Below are 23,187 nucleotides of genomic sequence, written 5' to 3' on the forward strand. Positions count from 1 at the left end.
AAAGAAACAGTGTACTTTAAAATAGTTTTCCCTTAATCTGTTTCCAATGACTTATTATACCAGATGAAGAGTATAAAATGTAAGAGAAAGGGAAAACCTTCTGTACACACACATGCTTCTTTATACTATTTCTGTATTTAAACCAAAGCCCAATTCTTAAAGGGAAAGTCTACACCAGAATTTTTATTGTTTTAAAAGATAGATAATCCCTTTATTACCCATTCCCCAGTTTTGCATAACCAACACAGTTATAATAATATACTTTTAACCTCTGTGATTATCTTGTATCTAAGCCTCTGCAAACTGCCCCTTTTTTTAGTTCTTTTGACAGACTTGCAGTTTAGCCAATCAGTGCTTGCTCCCAGATAACTTCTCGTGCACGAGCACAGTGTTATCTATATGAAATACGTGAACTAACACCCTCTAATGGTGAAAAAATGTTAAAATGCAATCTGAAAGAGGTGGACTTCAAGGTCTAAGAAATTAGCACATGAACCTCCTAGGTTAAGCTTTCAACTAAGAATACCAAGAGAACAAAGCAAAATTGGTGATAAAAGTAAATTGGAAAATTGTTTAAAATTACATGCTTTATCTAAATCATGAAAGTTTATTTTAGCCTAGACTGTCCCTTTAATCCCTGATATTCAAAACATCAACAGGGCAACAAGAAACTGCCTGCTTGGGGTCGCCAGGATCGCTGTCTGTCAATATATTCAAAAAAAGGGGGCTGAACCGCAAAGTGCTGAAGAGGCAATGTTTTTTTTAATAGGAAATAATAGGGATCGCAGCTTCAGAAAAACTCCACCGGCATCGCCACTTGTCGGCACTATCAGTGAGTATGTGTGTGGGGGGGTTGGCTGTATTTGAAGTGTTCATACACAGCACAGGCAGTGCATTTACTGAAACAAAGAGGTTTCTGTGTAGGACCACTTCAAATAACTGCAACTAAACCTACACTACCTGACTCAGACTGGGGAGACAAATATGGCTGAAACCCTGTACCTAACCTGCAGGGCAGCCCTTTGAATATATCACACTAATGGTGATGTTAGCCCAATAAAATGCATGTTACTCCGCTGGAATTTGAATAAAACGTTCCTATTAAAACTATAGGAGCTATGTCAATACATGTATATACAATGTTTAAATTATATGCAATTTCTTGTATAATGCATATGATTTTAAGTATTGTATAGATTTTAAACAGCTGTTCTTTTCATGTTCTTTTTTATTTTAAATATTAATATGTATTTTTCTAAATAAAAATTATGTTATAAGACAGCGGTGGGGTATTGGCGGTTAGGGGGTTAATTAGGTTAGGGGTAGTTTGTGGTGGGGGCTTTGGCAATTAGGGGGCTAAGTAGTATAGGGATAGTTCGTGGTGGGGTGTTAATCGGTATGTTTTTTAGGTTCGGTGATATATTTAAAAGGGATATTTTACTTTACATCGTCAATGTAGGTGGCAATGCTGCTTGGAATATTTTGCCAGTATCGCCACCCATTGCAATGTATAGTAAAACGATGCTGCCTTTAAACACTGATGTCAGCAGCTTGCAATATTTTGCCGGCTTTCTCCACATGGCAACAGATCCCATTTGAATATCTTGTCGCTTTGTGGCACTTTCGATCATCAGGGCCTTAAAGAGAACAATTGAAAATTAATGTTTTATTACTTGTCTCTCCTGCCTCCCAATGGGAGTGTAAATTCTTCTGTTGTCTATGTTTACACAGCTTTTCTTTAGTCTATACTTAAAGGGACACTGAACCCACATTTTTTCTTTCATGATTCTGATAGAGCATGCAATTTTAAGCAACTTTCTAATTTACTCCTATTATCAACTTTTCTTCGTTATCTTACTATCTTTATTTGAAAAAGACGACATCTAAGCTAAGGAGCCAGCAAATTTTTGGTTCAGGACCATGGACAGCACTTGTTTATTGGTGCTGTCCAATCAGCAAGGACAACCCAGGTTGTTCACCAAAAATGGGCCGGCCTCTAATCTTACATTCTTGCTTTTCAAATAAACATACCAAGAGAATGAAGAAAATTTGATAATAGGAGTAAAATAGAAAGTTGCTTAAAATTGCATGTTCTATCTGAATCACAAAAGAAAAAATTTGGGTTCAGTGTCCCTTTAAGTATAGAAACTTTCAGAATAGGTAGGGATACCACAGGCAAAATCAACTATTTCAAATGACGATTAAAGGGTAAAGGAGCGATTTGTAAACAATTTAATACACTCCAGCAGGCAAAATGGATTATTGGGAACAAATTAAAAGGGATACAAATTTAGGGTACACTGTTCAATTAAGTTTGATAGAGGCACTCCACTGTCTCTGGAGAGTGCAGCAAGCAAACTTTTTATAGGTATTTTAGAGCAAAAGCAGGCAAAATAAATAATTAATGAATACTGTAATGTTTTTAATTAAATATTTTATGGTGAGATTAAATGCTGACTCCCTCTAAGCACTGTACTGCAAAAGCAAATGTTTAGTAGCATGTAAATTGTAATTTTGTAAGAAATAGTCATACTGTTTTGCATTCTAAGGAAACACCCCTTTAAAATCATTGAGTATTGTTTATCTTAACTACTTTCCTGGTGGCCAGTTATAAATAATCTCCTGCACCGATCAAGCAATTAATATGTAAAATATTTATACGGTCATGGTTCTGGATCTTGCAGGGTGCTCTCCAGTCTCCCTGGAGGCAATGAAGAAACCACAAATTTTCGGAGTTAAATTACAGGGAAATTGGCACAATAAATTATGAATGAATAGTACAAAGGTTTTTTTAATATACACAGTTAAACATTTGGGGCCATATTACAAGGTGAGCACAAAAATACTAGTGTTGTGGAGCACTAATATCGCTTTACTATTATATATAATGCTGTATGTTTGTACTCAAATTACAATTAACTGGTAAATGATTTTCTCATGCACTAAGGTTAATTCTGCCTGGGTAGCACCAATGACGGAAGCTGTTTGAGAGGCACGCTAAAACTCCTCAGTAATGGATTTCTATTATGGTGCACGATAAAGTTACTCCTGTAGCGTTTGATGATAAAAGCAGTTCTAGCTTACTTCTTTCCCTCATATAATTGTTTAATATACGTAATTTGATATAGATTCATGGTGAATTTGGAAGTTAGAGAGAAAGTTAATTTATTATTTTTAGTAAGACTTATGAATTTATTAATTGCATGTGTTTCAACAATTAATATTATTGGTTAAATGAAAAAAAACAACATTCAAAAACATATCATCATTACAAGATCAATTAATTTTCATGTTTTACTTCAGGTTTGGTCAGGTATAAACAGGCAAAATCACTGATTTCAAAAGGCAAACTAAAGATAAAGGAGCTATTTGAAAACCATTCAATACATCCCAGCAGGTAAAATGACTCACTGGGAACACATTAAAGGGAAGAAAATGTTACAGAACTCTGTGTCCCCGTAAGCACAAATATAAGGAAAGATATAAATAAATAGAGAACAAGCTATTATGCAATTGTTCGTTCCCAGGTTGAGCGCTTCCCTCTTTTTATTTATAAGGAGATATATATTTATGTCACTGAAGATTATTATAGAAATTGCATGACATTAAGGAGATAAAGCATATGCGCTCCATTTTTGCAAAACATGTACTTCCACCAACTGTTAAAAGAAAGAGTGGGACTTGTGGACTCTTCACCATCATGAAAGAAATTAATTTTATTAGATAAGGCATACATTTTGTTTTCTTTGATCAGATGGTGAAAGTCCATGTGACATCACATGTTGGAATCTATACTGAAATAATGATTCAAACAGAGAATGCAATTATAAACAACTTTCCAATTTACTTCTATTGCTATGTACAGTATTTTATATGCACCAGCTCCTTACTGAGCATGTGCAAGAAATCACAGTATATATGTATATGTATTGTGTAATTGGCTGATGGCTGTCACATGATACAGGGGAAGGAATATTGAACAAACTCTAAAATAGGTCAGAAAAATGTTTACTACTCATTTAAAATTCAGACTCGGTGCTTTTTAAATTGTCTTTTTGTTATGCATTTGTTTATTATGAAATTCTACTGTGTTTAACGGTCCTTTAAAATCTCCAGTTTCACTTCCTGTTCATTATCTATTATATGTTTTCTGGCACAATACTTTTACAAATCATTATGATCAAGTAACATTTTACTGCCAGGTAAGCAAACATAAACAAAGAACTAGAGCTATTGAGAAAAGAAAGTGATTGAACTGACCTGAATTACTAAAAGGTGAAATAGTCATAAGAATTTTAATTTGCAGAATTTTCAAATATTTATATTTACTATTTTCATTACTGCCAACACCATAAAAGCACATTTACTTTTATATTACTTCAAATCACCCCCCCCCCCCACACACACACACACACTATTCTTGATAAGCTTCCCTCTTATATACAGTTTTTACATATGTGACTGAGACCCAAAAGTGGTCTCATCAGTTGGAAGAGGGCTATTTACATACAGTATATAGTAACTACAAAGAGATAAAAAAAAAGAGGTTGAGTATTGATTGTTTAGGTGAATGTACTAGAGGCGCGCTAGTCGTATTCCTCACCATTATATAGTTGAATCTTAAAAATGCTGTTCTGCATGAAAGATTTTTTTGTATATATAACTGCTCCTGCTTATAGTTCTGTAAATGTGTGGACTGATGCCTATGTTCATTACTACATAAAAACGTGGGCGGGGAGCTATGGACTCTCCCCATCGGAAGAAAAGAAAATGATCAGGTAAGCATAATTTATGTTTTTCTTCTTAAACGGGGAGAGTCCACAGCGGCATTCATTACTTTTGGGAAAACAATACCCAAGCTATAGAGGACACTGAATGCAAAAAACGGGCGGGTAGATGAGGCGGACCATTCGAAGGGCACCACAGCCAGAAATTACCCAAACTAGACAAAAAAAAAAAACACAAAAAAACAGCTGTATATAACAGAAGGACAAAAACTGAAAGGACTAAATAACTGCCCATCAATTAAATCCTGCAAGGCCCAGATAGAGACCGCTCAAAATCGCTAGATTCCACCGAGCACAAAGCCCCCAAAGAGGCCAAGTCCTGCAGGCTCCAAGCCCGAAAATTCCACATATTCTCAGAAGGTAATAAGAAAGGGAAAGACTCAACAAGAGATCTGAAAGCTCAGCAATTAGGGTAAAAAGGGACCCCAGCAAAAATCAAGCGCAACCCAAGGTTGCAACAAGACAAAAAAGCATAGAGAATGAACTCCAATGACCGAACAGAAGAAAGGGAGGGGAAAAAACCCTACCCCTCTCTGAATGGAAGTCCAAAGGACCATGAAATGACCCTATGAAAATCCAGAGGTACAAGGCAGCTCCCATACCTCACACAGAGTGCAGTCCGCACTCATGAAAGAGCGATCAAGAAAAAAAAAGTCACTCCCCAGAACTGCCTAAAATTAGCACCATTAGAACTTATTGTGCCCCAGATGAAGCCCCCGGCTCCAACGCTGCAACAAAAGTCTAGTAAACACCAGCCACGAAACTAGCCTATCAGGCTAGGAACTGCACCAGAAACTTCCACAGAGGGAACCTTTCAAGAAGTGCACAAACCCACTCCCTCCCAGGCAAAAAGAGCAAAAGCAGGAATGCATCCAAAACCCAGCAGAGAACAGCTCCCTGCTGAGTAAGAAACTACACTAAACTCCACCTATGGAGAGATCACAAGATCTGGAGAAGAAGCTCAAGCGAGCCCCCAGACCTCAGACTGTTAAAAGGATAACCAGCATCAGCAGCTGGATTCGAACCAACAACCCTTGAGTTGTAAGCCACAAAGCCAACCCTTAGGCTACATGGGCTGCTTTATCGAGGAAATGGACCCAGCACCAAACGACTGGCATGTCTGAAAGCAGGGAAATAAAGTATTCCCCGGGCTACCCAGGTCTCCAAAAAGGAAGAACAAAGAACTAAACGGTATCAAAAGGTAGGCAAACCGCGACCATATGTAACAAGACTGGCATGCTAAACTACTAAGCCAGAACAGAACATAGAAAATTCTCGGGTTCCAGAACTCAGGCCCAGAACCAGTTCCCTTCCCTACAAGAAGGAAACCACACTGAAACAACAGTGCTAGCACGATACCAGAATCCACCCCCACACAAAATCGTGTATGCAAGGCAGAGGGAACCCCCCTCCGCATCAGGCGGAAAATGTGGTATACCCCAATTCCCTTAAGGGGATGTGAAAGCCAAAGACAACTGCTCACCCACCCACAGGCACGGAGCGTGCAACATTAAACAGACGACAAAAACAAAATCGACTGAAGAGGCAACATCCGGCTGCAACAGCCGGCCCAGTAGATAAACAAATATCCAGCGAGCCCACCTCTAGAGTGGAAGTAGCTGTAAGAAGAGATCAAACTCTCGTTTGCTAGGTAGCTAAACTAACCATCAGGCTAAAAGAAGAGACAACACCTGAAGGAGCAAACGGATGTCTCAGGACCGTAAGGACTGAAGCACTCGGGATCCAACTAGGGGGTCTGGCCAGATATCCTAGACCAGGTCCAGAAAAACACGGGCCCCCAGAAACCGGAGCTGTCCCAAACTAGAAACCCCTGAGGAACCATAGGAACACCTCATACAGAGAACCATAAGAGATGCAATCGCAGCAACATCCAAAAGTCCTAGGACACTGGAAATTCCCTAAGCATCCCAGAGATAGAGAAAATAACTCGTCAAGAATCGAAGGACAATAGCCCCAAGACCAACAGCTAAGAAGTTGACAAGAAAAAGCGCACCTCTGCAACACAGTCTCCAAACGATCTATCTGGCTCAACCTCTCTGTAACCTCCCCAGACAAAGGGAGAAAACGATAAACGAGCATTGATATTCCAGGAAACGACATATCAAACCGATCTGACATAAGGAAAGGTGGTTCCAGGACAAAAAAGGAGACCAACACATTCTCCAGAGCCCCAAAAACCTGGGAGCAGACGAGAAGCAGCATCAGGAAGAAAATAGGCCAAAAATGCCCGAACTTCCAGAACCGATGACCACACAACCATTCCCAGAAAGAGAAAAAGGAAGCCTAAGTCACCTCGACCCCTTAGGAAGAGGTACGGAAGTAAAAAACCACAAAAAAAGAAGAGCAGGCCAAAAAGAATACCATAGGGGATATAAAAAGCCGCCCGACCTGGTACTCCAGATGTTTTAGGGAGTCATCTCAACCTCCAGTCCAATGGGGAATGAAGGATTCTAGCTCAGAGGTCAAAGAACGTTTAGGACCCTTCTTAGCAAGATCCTCTTCTGGAACCCTACCAACAATCAGGAACAGGACCAAGAGGACCGAGTACAAACCCCTTGATGCCCCACCCAAAAAGAATCAACGAAAACCAGCCTGACGTCAATGCACAAAAAGGCCTCCTCTCTTAGTCCCGACAAGGGCAGAGTCTCAAAACAAAAATAATTAAACTCTCATGGTTTTCCTCTCCACGGAAATCCCTATCCCAAGGGGAAGATTTATCTGTTCTAAAGGAGGAATCATAGCATAACGAACTTCTCATGTGAGAGAGCAACTCATCACCCAAACAGGTCAGCCAGATACACCAGCACCACGTGGATGGTATAGACTTTAAGGAACAGAAACCAGCGCCGACCAGGACCAGCCTGCTGCGGAGGGCACTTCCGAACTGAACCAGGTCACAGAAAAATCAAAACCCCAGCAGGGATAGACAAAGGATCTATAGAACTATGTAACCAACATCTTAACATGCAACTTCCGCAGAAGTGTCCAAGCAACCACAAGATCGCTAGTATCGAATTCCAGAGAAGAGATGTTTCCCAACAGGGAAACTATAACAAACATGAGTTTCCAAAAACAAAAACAGAATTTATGCTTACCTGATAAATTTCTTTCTCTTGTGGTGTATCCAGTCCACGGGTTCATCCTTTAATTGTGGGATATTCTCCTTCCCTACAGGAAGTGGCAAAGAGAGCACACAGCAGAGCTGTCCATATAGCTCCCCCTCTAGCTCCACCCCCCCCAGTCATTCGACCGAAGGTTAGGAAGAAAAAGGAGAAACCATAGGGTGCAGTGGTGACTGTAGTTTAAACAAAAAATCTACCTGACTTAATCGCCAGGACGGGCCGTGGACTGGATACACCACAAGAGAAAGAAATTTATCAGGTAAGCATAAATTCTGTTTTCTCTTGTAAGGTGTATCCAGTCCACGAGTTCATCCTTTACTTATGGGATACCAATACCAAAGCTTTAGGACACGGATGAAAGGAGGGAACAAGACGGGTACCTTTAACAGAAGGCACCACTGCTTGTAAGACCTTTCTCCCAAAAATAGCCTCCGAAGAAGCAAAAGTATCAAATTTGTAAAATTTGGAAAAGGTATGCAGCGAAGACCAAGTCACTGCCTTACAAATCTGTTCAACAGAAGCCTCATTTTTGAAAGCCCATGTGGAAGCCACTGCTCTGGTAGAATGAGCAGTAATTGTTTCAGGAGGCTGCTGGCCAGCAGTCTCATAGGCCAAACCGATGATGCTTTTGAGCCAAAAGGAAAGAGAGGTAGCGGTCGCCTTCTGACCTCTCCTCTTACCAGAATAGATAAACAAAGAAGTTGTTTGTCTGAAATCCTTAGTTGCTTGTAAATAGAACTTTAAAGCATGAACCACATCAAGATTGTGTAACAGACGTTCCTTCTTCGACGAAGGATTAGGACACAGAGAAGGAACAACAATTTCCTGGTTAATATTCTTATTAGACACAACCTTAGGAAGAAAACCGGGTTTGGTATGTAAAACTACCTTATCTGCATGGAACACCAGGTAAGGTGAATCACACTGTAAAGCAGATAACTCTGAAACTCTTCGAGCAGAAGAGATAGCTACCAAAAACAAAACTTTCCAAGATAAAAGCTTAATATTTATGGAATGTAAAGGTTCAAACGGAACCCCTTGTAGAACTGAAAGAACTAAATTCAGACTCCATGGCGGAGCCACAGGTCTATAAACAGGCTTGATTCTGACTAAAGCCTGACTAAACGTTTGAACGTCTGGTACCTCTGCCAGACGTTTGTGGAAAAGAATAGATAAAGCAGATATCTGTCCCTTTAAGGAACTAGCTGATAATCCTTTCTCCAATCCATCTTGGAGGAAGGACAAAATCCTGGGAATCCTAACCTTACTCCATGAGTAGCCCTTGGATTCGCACCAAAAAATATATTTTCGCTAAATCTTATGGTAGATTTTCCTGGTGACAGGCTTTCTAGCCTGAATCAGGGTATCAATGACCGACTCAGAGAAACCACGCTTTGACAGAATTAGGCGTCCATGGTGGCACAGATGACATGTCCACTAGGTCTGCATACCAGGCGCTATTAGAATCACTGAAGCCCTCTCCTGCTTGATTCTGGCAACCAGACGCGGGAGGAGAGGAAACGGTGGAAAAACATAGGCCAGATTGAAGGACCAAGGCGCTGCTAGAGCATCTATCAGCCCCGCCTGGGGATCCCGGGACCTGGACCCGTAAAGAGGAAGTTTGGTGTTCTGATGGGACGCCATCAGATACAATTCTGGAGTGCCCCATAGCTGAGTCAGCTGGGCAAATAATTCCGGGTGGAGTTCCCACTCCCCCGGGTGAAAAGTCTGACGACTTAGAAAATCTGCCTCCCAGTTGTCTACTGGGATGTGAATTGCTGAGAGATGGCAAGAGTGATCCTCCGCCCACCTGATTATTTTGGCTACTTCCATCATTGCTAGGGAACTCCTTGTTCCCCCCTGATGATTGACGTAAGCTACAGTCGTGATGTTGTCCGACTGAAATCTGATGAATTTGGCCGCAGCTAGCTGTGGCCATGCCTGAAGCGCGTTGAATATCGCCCTCAGTTCCAGAATGTTTATCGGGAGAAGAGCTTCTTCCCGAGACCATAAGCCCTGAGCTTTCAGGAAGTCCCAGACTGCACACCAGCCCAACAGACTGGCGTCGGTCGTTACGATGATCCACTCTGGTCTGCGGAAACACATTCCCTGAGACAGGTGATCCTGAGAAAACCACCAGAGAAGAGAATCTCTGGTCCCCTGGTCCAACTGTATTTGAGGAGACAAATCTGCATAATCCCCATTCCACTGTTTGAGCATGCACAGTTGCAGTGGTCTGAGGTGTATCCGTGCAAAAGGGACTATGTCCATTGCCGCTACCATAAGTCCGATTGTATCCATGCACTGAGCTACAGATGGCCGAGGAATGGAATGAAGAGCTCGACAAGTAGGTAAAAGTTTTACCTTTCTGACCTCCGTCAGAAATATTTTCATTTCTACCGAGTCTATCAGAGTTCCTAGGAAGGAAACTCTTGTGACGGGGGAGAGAGAACTCTTTTTGATGTTCACCTTCCACCCGTGAGACCTCAGAAAGGCCACTACAATTTCCGTGTGAGACTTGGCTCTTTGGAAAGTTGACGCCTGAATTAAGATGTCGTCTAGATAAGGCGCCACTGCTATGCCCTGTGGTCTTATCACCGCCAGGAGGGACCATAGCACCTTTGTGAAAATTCTGGGAGCAGTGGCCAACCCGAAAGGAAGAGCCACAAACTGATAATGCTTGTCCAGAAAGGCGAACCTGAGAAACTGGTGATGATCTTTGTGGATAGGAATGTGTAGATACGCATCCTTTAGATCCACGTTAGTCATATATTGACCCTCCTGGATCATTGGTAAGATTGTCCGAATGGTCTCCATCTTGAATGATGGTACTCTGAGGAATTTGTTTAGAATTTTGAGATCCAGGATTGGTCTGAAAGTTCCTTCTTTTTTGGGAACCACAAACAGGTTTGAGTAAAACCCCAGCCCTTGTTCCGCAATTGGAACTGGGTGGATCACTCCCATTGTATGTAGGTCTTCTACACAGCATAAGAACGCCTCTTTCTTTGTCATGTCTGTAGACAGACGAGAAATATGGAACCTTCCCCTCGGAGGGGAGTCCTTGAATTCCAGAAGATATCCCTGGGATACAATCTCTAAGGCCCAGGGATCGTGTACGTCTCTTGAACAGGCCTGAGCGAAGAGAGAGAGTCTGCCCCCTACTAGATCCGGTCCCGGATCTGGGGCTACCCCATCATGCTGTCTTGGAGGCAGCTGCAGGCTTCTTGGCCTGTTTACCCTTGTTCCAGCCCTGGTAAGGTTTCCAGGCTGCCCTGGGTTGGGAAGAGTTACCCTCTTGCTTTGCAGCAGGGGAGGATTAAGCGATACCACTCCTGAAATTCCGAAAGGAACGAAAATTATTTTGTTTGTTCTTCGTCTTGAAGGACTTGTCCTGGGGGAAAGCATGGCCTTTTCCCCCAGTGATTTCTGAAATAATCTCTTTCAATTCAGGCCCGAAGAGGGATGTTCAGTAGTTTGGATTTTGATGACACGTCGGCCAACCAGGACTTTAGCCATAACGCCCTGCACGCTAAAATGGCGAAACCTGCATTTTTTGCCGCTAACTTAACTAGTTGGAAAGCGGCATCTGTGATAAAAGAATTAGCCAGCTTAAGAGCCTTAATTCTGTCCATAATGTCCTCATATGAGGTCTCCGTCTGGAGCGCATCTTCCAGCGTGTCGAACCAGAAAGCAGCTGCAGTGGTTACAGGAACAATGCATGCAATAGGTTAGAGAAGAAAACCTTGTTGAACAAAAATTTTCTTAAGTAAACCCTCTAATTTTTTATCCATAGGGTCTTTAAAAGCACAACTGTCTTCGATTGGTATAGTTGTGCGTTTAGCCAGTGAAGAAACAGCCCCCTCCACCTTAGGGACCGTCTGCCACGAGTCCCGCATGGGGTTAGATATGGGGAACATTTTCTTAAAAACAGGAGGGGGAACAAAGGGAAAACCTGGTTTATCCCACTCCCTAGTAAAGATATCCGCAATCCTCTTAGTTACCGGGAACACATCAGTGTAAACAGGAACTTTTAGGTACTTGTCCATTTTACACAATTTCTCTGGAACCACCATAGGGTCGCAGTCATCCAGAGTAACTAATACCTCCCTGAGCAATAAGCGGAGGTGTTCTAGTTTAAATTTAAAAGCCAACGTATCTGAGTCTGTCTGAGGAGCAACCTTTCCCGAATCGGAAATTTCTCCCTCAGACAGCACATCCCTCGCCCCCATTTCAGAGCGTTGTGAGTGTATATCGGATACGGCTACTAAAGCGTCAGAATGCTCATAATCTGTTCTTAAAACAGAGCTATCACGCTTTGCAGGTAACACGGGCAGTTTAGATAAAAACACTGAGAGGGTATTATCCATAACTGTCGCCAAGTCTTGCAAGGTAAAAGAGTTAGACGCGCTAGAGGTGCTAGGCGTCGCTTGAGCGGGCGTAACTGGTTGTGACACTTGGGGAGAGGTTAACGGGCTAACCTCATTACCTTCTGTCTGAGAATCATCTTGGGCCACATTTTTAAGTGCAACAATATGTTCTTTAAAGTGTATAGACATATCAGTACAAGTGGGACACATTCTGAGGGGGGGTACCACCATGGCTTCTAAACACATTGAACAAGGATTTTCCTTAGTGTCAGACATGTTTAACAGACTAGTAGTAAGACAAACAGACTTAGAAATCACTTTAATCAAGTAAAAACACACTTTGACATAAACGTTACTGTGCCTTTAAGAGATAAAAAAGGCACACAATTTTGCAAAACAGTGAAAAAATGCAGCAAACTTTTCGAAATTTTTACAGTATGTACCTAAAGCATTAGTAAGATTGCACCACTAGCAATTAAAATGATTAACCCCTTAATGCCCAAACCGGAGCTACAGCAAGCAACAAACCGGTTAAAACAACGTCAGCACCTTGCCACAGCTCTGCTGTGGCCCTACCTTCCCTTAGGAACCAGATTTGTGAGGAAAAAGCTTCTTATAGGCCCTCAAACTGCAGCAGGACCCTCATGTGAAACAGCCTGAAGATCTAGTCAAATATAACTGCGCATCTGAGGCGCAAAATTAGGCCCCTCCCACCTTACACCGGTGCTGTGAGGCCTAAAGAAACACTCCTAAGTGTTTTAATAATAGCCATGTGGATAACTACCCCTGAAAGAAACCCAAAGGAACCTTCAAAGTGCCTCAAAAAACGATATTTTTCAATAAAAACCGTTTGCCATTAAGTAGTGTCAACCAGCATAAATTAGCCCTCTTATGTAAGCTAGCAATTCCATACTTAGTCTCTGAATACAGCTTACCCTTCCCTCATGGGGATCTTAACAGTCTTTTCTAGCATTATCACAGTCTTGTCTAGAAATAAATGACTGAACATACCTTATTGCAGCCTAACCTGCAAACCGTTCCCCCCAACTGAAGTTTTCTTGTACTCCTCAGTCCTTCGTGGTAACAGCAGTGGATTTTAGTTACAGCATGCTAAAATCATCTTCCTCCCTGCAGAAATCTAACTCTCTTTTCTGCTAGAGAGTAAATAGTACACACCGGTACCATTTAAAATAACAAAACACCACATTCACTTTACCCATCCGATTGCTTAGAGCCAGCAAAGAGAATGACTGGGGGGTGGAGCTAGAGGGGGAGCTATATGGACAGCTCTGCTGTGTGCTCTCTTTGCCACTTCCTGTAGGGAAGGAGAATATCCAACAAAGGATGAACCCGTGGACTGGATACACCTTACAAGAGAAACAAATACATCCTAACCGGATAATAAAAAAAAAAAAAAAAAAAGGGAGGGCAGCACCTCGCAGGTAAAGAAAAATGGATACACTAATAGGACCAGCCAATCAGAGACTCCATTCTTCTGAAGCTCAGAACTGGAATAAGATACCCCAAAGAAAAAGGTAAAAAGGATACGACAAGGAGATTAACATCATCCCCCCACGTCTAACCCAGCTTGCCGTCTGGCACGGGATACCGAGGACCCCTCAACCTATCAGGACTGGGATCCTCCAGCACTGCCAAAACATGCCGCAGTAGGACACGAAGGCGCTCCAGTCTAGAACGAAAAGCAAGACTAACCTCCACCAGGGGAACTGATGACCCCCAGGATTGGACCCCTGAAGCCTCAGAAGAAACCGCTTCCCCAAAAGGCTGATCCGACCCAGACGACCCCTCGTCTGACGAGCCCTGGTTGACAGAACACGGACAGTATCTCATCAGCATCTCCTTCCCTGGAAGTTGTAAATGCGCCAATGCCATAGATATGGCCGCGCAGAACCGTGCCGTAACCTCTGGAGGAAACAAGCCGCCTTCTGGAGAAGGTGTAACGGCATTAGAGACAGTATCTCATCAGCATCTCCTTCCCTGGAAGTTGTAAATGCGCCAATGCCATAGATATGGCCACGCAGAACGGTGCCGTAACCTCTGGAGGAAACAAGCCGCCTTCCGGAGAAGGTGTAACGGCATTAGGGACACCTGTTTGTGTAGTGAAAGAAGGATCTAGGGCACTCTCCTCCCGGGATATGGGGTCTGCAGGGGCGGATGGCTCGGCGGACTCTAAGTTCCCTATTTCGGGAGAAAAGAGCACAGTAAAGCGGCATGCGGAACATAACTGATAGGCATGGATTACCCGGCCATTTCATGCTCTTTGCAAGAAGTAGAATCTGAATCAGAGACATCCGCCTCTAAAAAATCAGAATCCTCCATAACTAGGCTAGAATTTATGAATAGAAAAAATAAAAATGGGAACCTTACACCTCCAATGGCTGGGGCACTCACCACCTCCTATGACCCAGACAACTAGCGAAACAGACTCTCTCCATCGCCACGCTGTCAGGAATACGGAAATGGTAGACTAGAAATGTGACCACGCCTGGTCACCGTGCAGGCCAAAGAAAAGCGCGCCAAAGCCACAAGGGCCATGCAGCCTGACCAAAAAAAAACCCCATTATGTTCCTATATAGCCATGAGGCCAAATATCACCACACATTAGCAGATAGAATAACATAACAAACATGATTAAAGTCTCCCCTGTTCAATAACCCCCCTCACGAGTTATTAACCCTCGATTCCATAAGATAAAGGAGTCCCACTGAGACCCTGACTCTTTGTTTACATTACAATTAACATATCAAAGTAAAATGAAACAATCTACTCGGAATCTACTTTGTGGAACAGAAACACGGCCCTTCAAGTGTGACAGATAGTAGCCTCGCTTCTGACATGGACTTGAGTGAACAAAGCAGGCAGCAAAACTTGTCAACGCTGATTGCTAAGGAGTTGTTAATATGAGTCGGGATGCTTTCGCAGAAAGACTCTCCCTGCATCTCCGGACTCTAACATTCATCCATGCTCTCACTGAGAGGCTGACAGGACTACTTAAAACTCCAGTCCCATTTCAAAGAGTACTACCCTCCATTAGAGACTATCTTTAATCTTCCGACAATTCTCTGCCAACCTCCTGTGAGGAAAGACAAAGAATGACTGGGGGATGAGGGAAGTGGGGGGAGGTATTTAAGCCTTTGGCTGGGGAGTCTTTGCCTCCTCCTGGTGGCCAAGTTCTGAATTCCCAAAAGTAATGAATGCAGCTGTGGACTCTCCCCGTTTAAGAAGAAAAACAAGTAAGTTGTGTGTTGTATTTTACAAAATGTGTTTATTATATTTACTTTGATTTAATACATTTGTTTTTACTGTAGGTTTAATATAATTTTACCCAATAGCTTAAGTGATTCACTTCACACGGCAAGGATTCAAGAGTATAGCTGCTTCCTGCTAATCTAGAAACAGGTACCTCCAAGTATATATCTGGCAAATAAAAATCCCCCTGCTATAACCTTACCCTTCATAGTCATTTTAGTTATTTCTTCTATTAATCATTGGTCTAATCCTTCATCCTGTAATGGAGGCCTATATAGAACCCCTATTCTAAACATGTTTTCCCCCAGTTTCCAGTCACACAGCTAGGTTCTACATTATCATTAGTTTCTACAATTTTAGTAACCTTAATATTTTCTTTTACATAAAGGATTATGTTATAGGTACTGCCATAATCAGAAATGTCAAGTCTGGGACAGGCCAAGACTCTAAATATGGCAAGGGACAGAGTGTTAAACAAATCAGGACATTAACTTGCCAGCTCTGGGCCAAGAAGAGGGGGAGTTACTGCTTTATTTTTTGGTAGTATTTTAGAAAACAAATCAACCCCTTAAATCACAAACATGTGCTCAATACTTATGCCCTTTTCTTACAATTATTGGCCGAACACAATTACACATCCCAGAGAGACAAAAGGTTTGAGTCAAACATGAGGAGGAATATCAGAATATGTAAAAAAAAGACACATTAAGCATAAACTTGTATTTAGGTTTCTGGGTTATGACATACACAAGAGGTTTGCTATGAACCATCATTTGCTAAAGACAGATTTAATTCGATGTGTTTAGAATCAGCTGATACTCACTTGAAAGAAGATTTCTTGATCAAAGCCTGTCCCTTGAGAAAGGCATCCGAAGTGCAATTATTCATTTCTGCTTCAGCTTCACTTTGCTTTTGTGATAATAGAGGCAAACTCAGGTCTTGTGTTTTCAAGTGTCTTAAATAGGTTTCAATGTTCCCCAGTTTGTCAAAAGCCTATAAAATATTGTAGTTAAGGAATTAAAAAAAAAAAAAAATATATATATATATATATATATTGGTAACAAAATTATAAAATTGATATGCTAAAGAATTACAGTGGTTCTTAGTTCTATACTTTGCAAACTGGTTATAACAATAATTATAATCATTTTTATCCTCATCTTTAACACTTTGGACTGTCAGAGAGGGCTTTGGCATTTTTTATGGCATATTGTAAGTAAAGTGTATCTAGAGCACCATCTACTGCTCAATTTTAAAAATAAAATTTTCTGACATAAGCAGATGTTAAAGAGATCTCTTAGGGTATGTGATTTTGTGTATTTGCTGTTGCTGACATAGCTTTAATAAAATAATACATAATAAAGATAACTACATAATGATTCCTTCATTCTAAACAATTTCTTATTTTATTAACTCTGATATTTTTAAATTCATATTTCCATAAACGCTTAAAAAAACTTCTGAAAATGAGGGGTATGTAATATATGTCTTAGTTGCAGTATCAGTGCTGCCCGTTTTGAAAACCCTAGCTAGCATTTTGCAGTGACACACAACTTTTCTGACTGTGTTGATTTGCTTACCTTCTATCATTTAAAGCAGAACTAATGAAATACAGTAAATGCATTGTAAAGGAGTATTTCCCTATTGTTTGCTAATAATTACACAAAATGTTATTTAAAAATAAAGAATCTCTTAAAGGTATATGAATCCCAACGTTTTTTATTTCATGATTCAGATAGAACATGCACTTTTAAACAACTTTCTAATTTACTTACATTATCAAATGTTCTTCATTCTTTTGGTATTTGTTGTTGAAAAGCAGGGAGTTAAGGTCAGGCGCATGTATCTCTTCAACAAAGGATACCATAGGAACAAAGCAGACTTGATAATAGAAGTAAATTAGAAACTTTTTTTTTAAAATCATGCTGTTTGAATTACAAAATGTTTTTTTTTTTAAAAAAAAGGTGCCTGAGGTTTACTCAAAGAAACTGCCGAATTAAAAAAGGTTGGGGTTGTGGACTCTCCATGTCCGGAAAGAATGAAATTTATCAGGTAAGCATAATTTTTTTTTCTTTTCTGTGACATGGAGAGTCCACAGCGTCATTCCAATTACTAGTGGAAACCAATACCCAAGCTAGAGGACACGGAATGAACACGGAGGAAGAAAAAGGCAGGAGGACCTAAGCAGAAGGCACCACTGCTTGAAGAACCTTTCTCCCAAAAGAAGTCTCAGCCGAGGCAAAAGTATAAAATTTGTAGAATTTGTATAAAGTATGCAGAGAGGACCATGTTGCCGCCTTGCAAATCTGTTCCACAGAAGCTTCATGAGGAGAAAGCCCAAGTGGAATGAGCCGTAATTCTCTCAGGAGGCTTCTGTCCAGCAGTCTCATAGGCCAAACAAATCAAACTTCTCAACTAGAGAGACAGAGAAATAAAAGTTGGCTTCTGACCCTTACGCTTTCCAGAGAAAACAACAAACAGGGCAGAAGATTGCCTAAAATCTTTAGTAGCTTGCAAGTAAAATTTTAGAGCCTGCGCAACATCCAAGTAATGCAAAAGACGTTCCTTTTGAGAAGGATTAGGACAAAAAGAAGGAACAACAATTTCCTGATTAATGTTGCGATCCAATACTACCTTAGGGAGAGACCCCATTTTAGTATGAAGGACCGCCTTATCAGCATGAAAAATAAGGTAGGGAGAATCAGGCTGCAGAGCTGAAAGTTCAGACAGTCTGCGTGCAGAAGAAATAGCAACAAGAAACAAAACAGTTTTATATCAACAACATGCATAGGCTCAAATGGAGCCAGTTGCAAAACTTTAAGAACTAAATTAAGGCTCTATGGGGGAGCAACAGGTTTTAACACAGGCCTGATTCTAACCAGAGCCTGTACAAAGGCTTGAACATCTCATAAATCTGCCTAACGTTTGTGCAAAAAGATAGACAACGCAGAAATCTGACCCTTTAGAGTACTGACCGATAAACCCTTATCCAGTCCATCCTGAAGAAAAGACAAAATCGGGGGAATCTTTACCCGACTCCAGGAGAACCCCTTAGATTCACACCAAGAAAGATATTTACGCCATATCTTATGGTAAATCTTGCGAGTAACCGGTTTTCGAGCCTGAATCATAGTTTCAATGACCGCATCAGAAAAACCACGCTTAGACAGAACTAGGCGTTCAATCTCCAAGCAGTTAGCTTCAGAGAATATAGGTTTGGATGGAGGAAAGGACCTTGAAGTAGAAGGTCTTTCTTCTGAGGTAACCTCCAGAGAGGTAGAGATTACATCCTCACTAGATCCACAAACCAGATCCTGTGAGGCCATGTAAGAGCTTTTAGAATTACTGATGCTCTCTCCTGATTGATACGAGCTATGACTCATGGAAGGAGAACAAACGGAGGCCCAGAGAAAGAACTTTTTGTTTATTTTCTGCAATGAGATTTTTTTAGTGAAGATTTTTCTGCAGTGTTTCACTGCACACACACACACACACATATATATATATATATATATATATATATATATATATATATATATATATATATATATATATATATATATATATATATATATATATATATATATATATAGTCTGTTTCAATGAAGGACTGCACTCGCTGGATTTAGATATAGGATTAAATATTTATTGTGGTAACGTTTCGGGGTTCCCAGACCCCTTCCTCAGACCAGACAATTGTGCATGTGAACAAAGTGCAATTTAAAGGTGCTAAGCCCCCTCTCCAACAATTACTGAAAATTGTGCCAAAACTTTGTCGTCATGGCAACGCCCTGGTTGCCAGGTAATCAATCTAACACACAAATCTATAGGTATAACAACATATTCTAAAATTTATATACATCAAGTGTCTATTCATCTCAGCATAATATTCATAAATGGTGACATTAGTGAACGCAATGAAGAAAAAGCCATAGTGAGTGCATGTGTCAGTGTATGCATATCACTGAATATATACGTTGAAATTAGCCAGCATACTAATAGATACATTCTTAATGCTCATTGTTACCAGTAGAGAGCCATATATGAGACCTTCATATTATAAACACTCCTTGTGGGATATCATTATATCTGGCAAGCAGAATGCAGTCAAATAAAAATAGGGTTAAGTGAAGCCCCAGCCTGGTTACACAAACCGCCACAACATTGGTCATTTTAGAATAGCCTCTGTGTTGCTTAAACATTATTTAGAATGAGCTAGGTAGCTTACCTAACATGCAACCAAAAAATTGTTTAGATGCATAGTGTTAACATTAGGTACCTGTATTGCATCGCTGCTGTGTTGCTGACGTATTGCTTATTGCCCGTATGTCACTAGGCAACCCCTAGAGTGTGTAACGATAGGCGCGGATATGCAAGATCCGACGTCTGCAACGCACTGTGTACGTCCACATGGCTAATTTGCATAGCCAGCTGACGTAGGCGGCTAGGCGTGAGCTGCATACGGCTATGATTGTATCTCAATTGTTTTACTCCAGTGTCTTACAGGGTAGGGTAGAAACGGGTCGTATAACGTATTAAAGATACATCAACCTATCTGGATGTTAAAACATAGCGCCACAAACTTATCAAGTACAATACGATCAGTCACATGTATATGTTCAAATGGGGCTATGTATGTACTCTATCTTACGTAGTGTGTAATATCAGGGCTATATGATAGTGTCATGTTATTAGAGCCTATGCACTATATGGGTCAAAGAGAACATAATGATCCACAAATGGGTTACTTGACTCTGTAATTAGGTATGTGAGTTCTGGCTTACCCCTGGGATTACCCATTAAGGTTGATACTAGAGAACCAGGACAAAACAATAACATACAAATTAAAGAAGTTAACATCAGGTATGAAACAAACCTGTAACAAACCTGTAACAACCCACTCATAGTGTGCATATGATAATTCATGTCATTAAATCTATATATACATGTATGTACACACAAATACATACACAGATATATATATATATATACAGTATATATATATATATATGTGTGTGTGTATACCCACACAATAAACAGTCAATATGAAGGAAAAAGCGGATAAACACATTTTTTAAAATATAAAAATACATAACCCTTGTGTCTGAGTGTGGGTTAGCTCATACATTAGGACCTCAAGTGGCTCATTATCATCGGTCCCCTGTTACAAGTGGCAATCAAGGTCTGGAATAAATAATGTATTCTGTGGCAGTACCTGGGTATACAGGGTTAAAGTCCCAATGTTTAGTTCTTCAGCATCGTAGTAGTAGTTATTACAAGCAGTAGTAATTCAATTCTTCCGTGGGGTACCCTAGTCCCTCGCCTTGGGGTTGCGGCCAGACCCTCATAGTATGGGATCAGAGTGTGGGTGTGCCAAATAACCTCTCTTATGTGTATTATGTGTTAAGCTGGCCCAATCTAGTGGGCGCCCCACTATAGCATGTGACCCCCACTAAATTTTCTGAGATGAGATCGCACATGGCAGTATGTTCTGCCTTGGGAAATGGAGGAAACAGATAAGCCAAAGAAAACCTCCAAGGAACCGCTAGAGCATCTATTAGAACGGCCTGAGGATCCCTTGACCTTGAACCGTACTTTGGAACCTTGGCGTTTTGATGGGACGCCATCAGATCCAACTCTGGAATCCCCCACTTGAGGGTTATCTGAGAGAACACTTCCGGATGGAGAGCCCACTCCCCGGGATGAAAGATCTGTCTGCTCAGAAAATCTGCTTCCCAGTTGTCCACTCCTGGAATGTGGATGGCAGATAGAAGACAATCAGGGGCTACCGCCCACTGCAGAATGCGAGTCACCTCCTTCATGGCTAAGGAACTCCAAGTCCCTCCCTGGTGGTTCATGTAAGCCACTGAGGTGATGTTGTCTGATTGGAATCTTATAAACTGTACCAACGACAGTTGAGGCCACGCTGATAGGGCATTGAAGATAGCTTCCAACTCTAAGATCTTTATTAGAAGAGAGGACTCCTCCCGAGACCACAGGCCCGGAGCCTTTAGAGGGCCCCAAACAGCTCTCCAGCCTGGCAGGCTGGCGTCCGTCACAATTTCCCAGGAAGGTCTCAGAAAGCAAGTGCCCCGAGACAGATGTTCCTGTGACACCCACCACACACTTTGGTAGATGGAACAAGAGAACTTTTTTTTCCAAATTCACCTTCCACCCATGGGAACGTAGAAAAGACAACCGCATCTCTGTAAGAGTTTGAGCTGGTTGAAAAGATGACGCCTGAACCAAGATGTTGTCTAGATAAAGCGCTACAGCAATTCCTTGGGATCTGATCACAGCCAATAGAGCCCCCAGAACCTTTGTGAATATTCTGGGAGCCGTGGCCAGGCCAAAAGGAAGTGCAACAAATTGGAAGTGTCTGTCCAGAAAAACAAAACTCAGATTTCCCTGTAAATGGGAATGTGAAGGTATGCGTCCTTCAGGTCTATGGTCGTCATAAACTGACCTTCCTGTACCAAAGGAAGAATGGAACGAATAGTTTCCATCTTAAAGGACTGAATCCTGGGGAATCTGTTGAGACACTTGAGGTCTAGAATAGGCCAAAAAGCTTCCTCCTTTTTGGGAACCACAAATAGATTTGAATAGAATCCTAGACCCTGTTCTGCTAGAGGGACAGGAACAATAACTCCCAGAGAGTATAGGTCTTTTACACAGTTTAAGAAGGCTTCCTTCTTTATTTTATTTGAGGATAGTCTTGACAGGAGAAATCTGTCCCTGGGAGGGCAAGACTTGAATTCCATTCTGTAACCATGTGATACTATGTTCACCGCCCAAGGGGTCTGGGACATCTCGTATCCCAGCTTGACGAAAAAGAGAAAGCCTGCCCCCTACCTGATCCACACTGGAATTGGGGGCGGAACCTTCATGCTGATTTAGAGTCAGCAGAGGGCTTCTTGTTTGGTTTTCCCTTATTCCAGGGCTGGTTGGATTTCCAAGAAGATCTGGGTTGATCAGGTTTGGAAGAGGGAGGACGTTGGTCCCTTAAAGTTATGAAAGTAAAAAAAATTAGAGGTCTGATGACCTCTAGGTCTATTCTTCTTGTCCTGAGGTAGGAAATATCCCTTTCCACCTGTAATCTCTTAAATTATCTCTGCCAGACCAGGTCCAAACAGAGTCTTTCCCTTGTAAAGTAAAGCTAAAAGCTTGGCCTTAGAAGAGACATTGGCCAACTAAGATTTTAACCACAGAGACCTGCTTGCTAGTACCGTGAAGCTAGACACCTTAGCTCCCAGACAAATTATCTGCATATTGGCATCACAGATAAATGTATTTGCCAATTTGAGAACTTTGATCCTATCTTGGATCTCTTCTACTGTAGTTTCCTGTGTAATAAGATCAGACAATGCATTGCATCAATAAGATGCAGCTCCCACAACCGTGGCAATACTCGCTGCTGATTACCACTGTAACCCCTGATGAATATACATCCTTTTTAAGTAAGCCTCTAGCTTCTTGACCATTGATTCTTTAAAAAAGCAAAAATCCTCTATAGGAATGGTAGAAATAGCCCCTTCTACTTCAGGAACAGTGCGCCATGAGTCACGAATGGAGTCCCCAACAGGAAACATCTTTTTAAAAACAGGTGAAGGGGAAAAAGTA

General features: G+C 41.3%; 1 protein-coding gene across 2 annotated transcripts in view; it reads right to left on the reverse strand.

Annotated features, from left to right (window-relative positions):
* Nucleotides 1-23,187, reverse strand: part of CCDC141 (coiled-coil domain containing 141) — a 796,073-nt gene that overhangs the window by 378,739 nt on the left and 394,147 nt on the right. For both annotated transcript variants that reach the window (XM_053698512.1, XM_053698511.1), the window contains exon 8: nucleotides 16,391-16,560. In XM_053698512.1, coding sequence (XP_053554487.1) covers nucleotides 16,391-16,560 — 170 coding nt within the window. The remainder of the gene's footprint in view (nucleotides 1-16,390; nucleotides 16,561-23,187) is intronic.

Source organism: Bombina bombina, chromosome 1 (assembly GCF_027579735.1).
Source record: "Bombina bombina isolate aBomBom1 chromosome 1, aBomBom1.pri, whole genome shotgun sequence".
Lineage (NCBI taxonomy): Eukaryota > Metazoa > Chordata > Amphibia > Anura > Bombinatoridae > Bombina > Bombina bombina.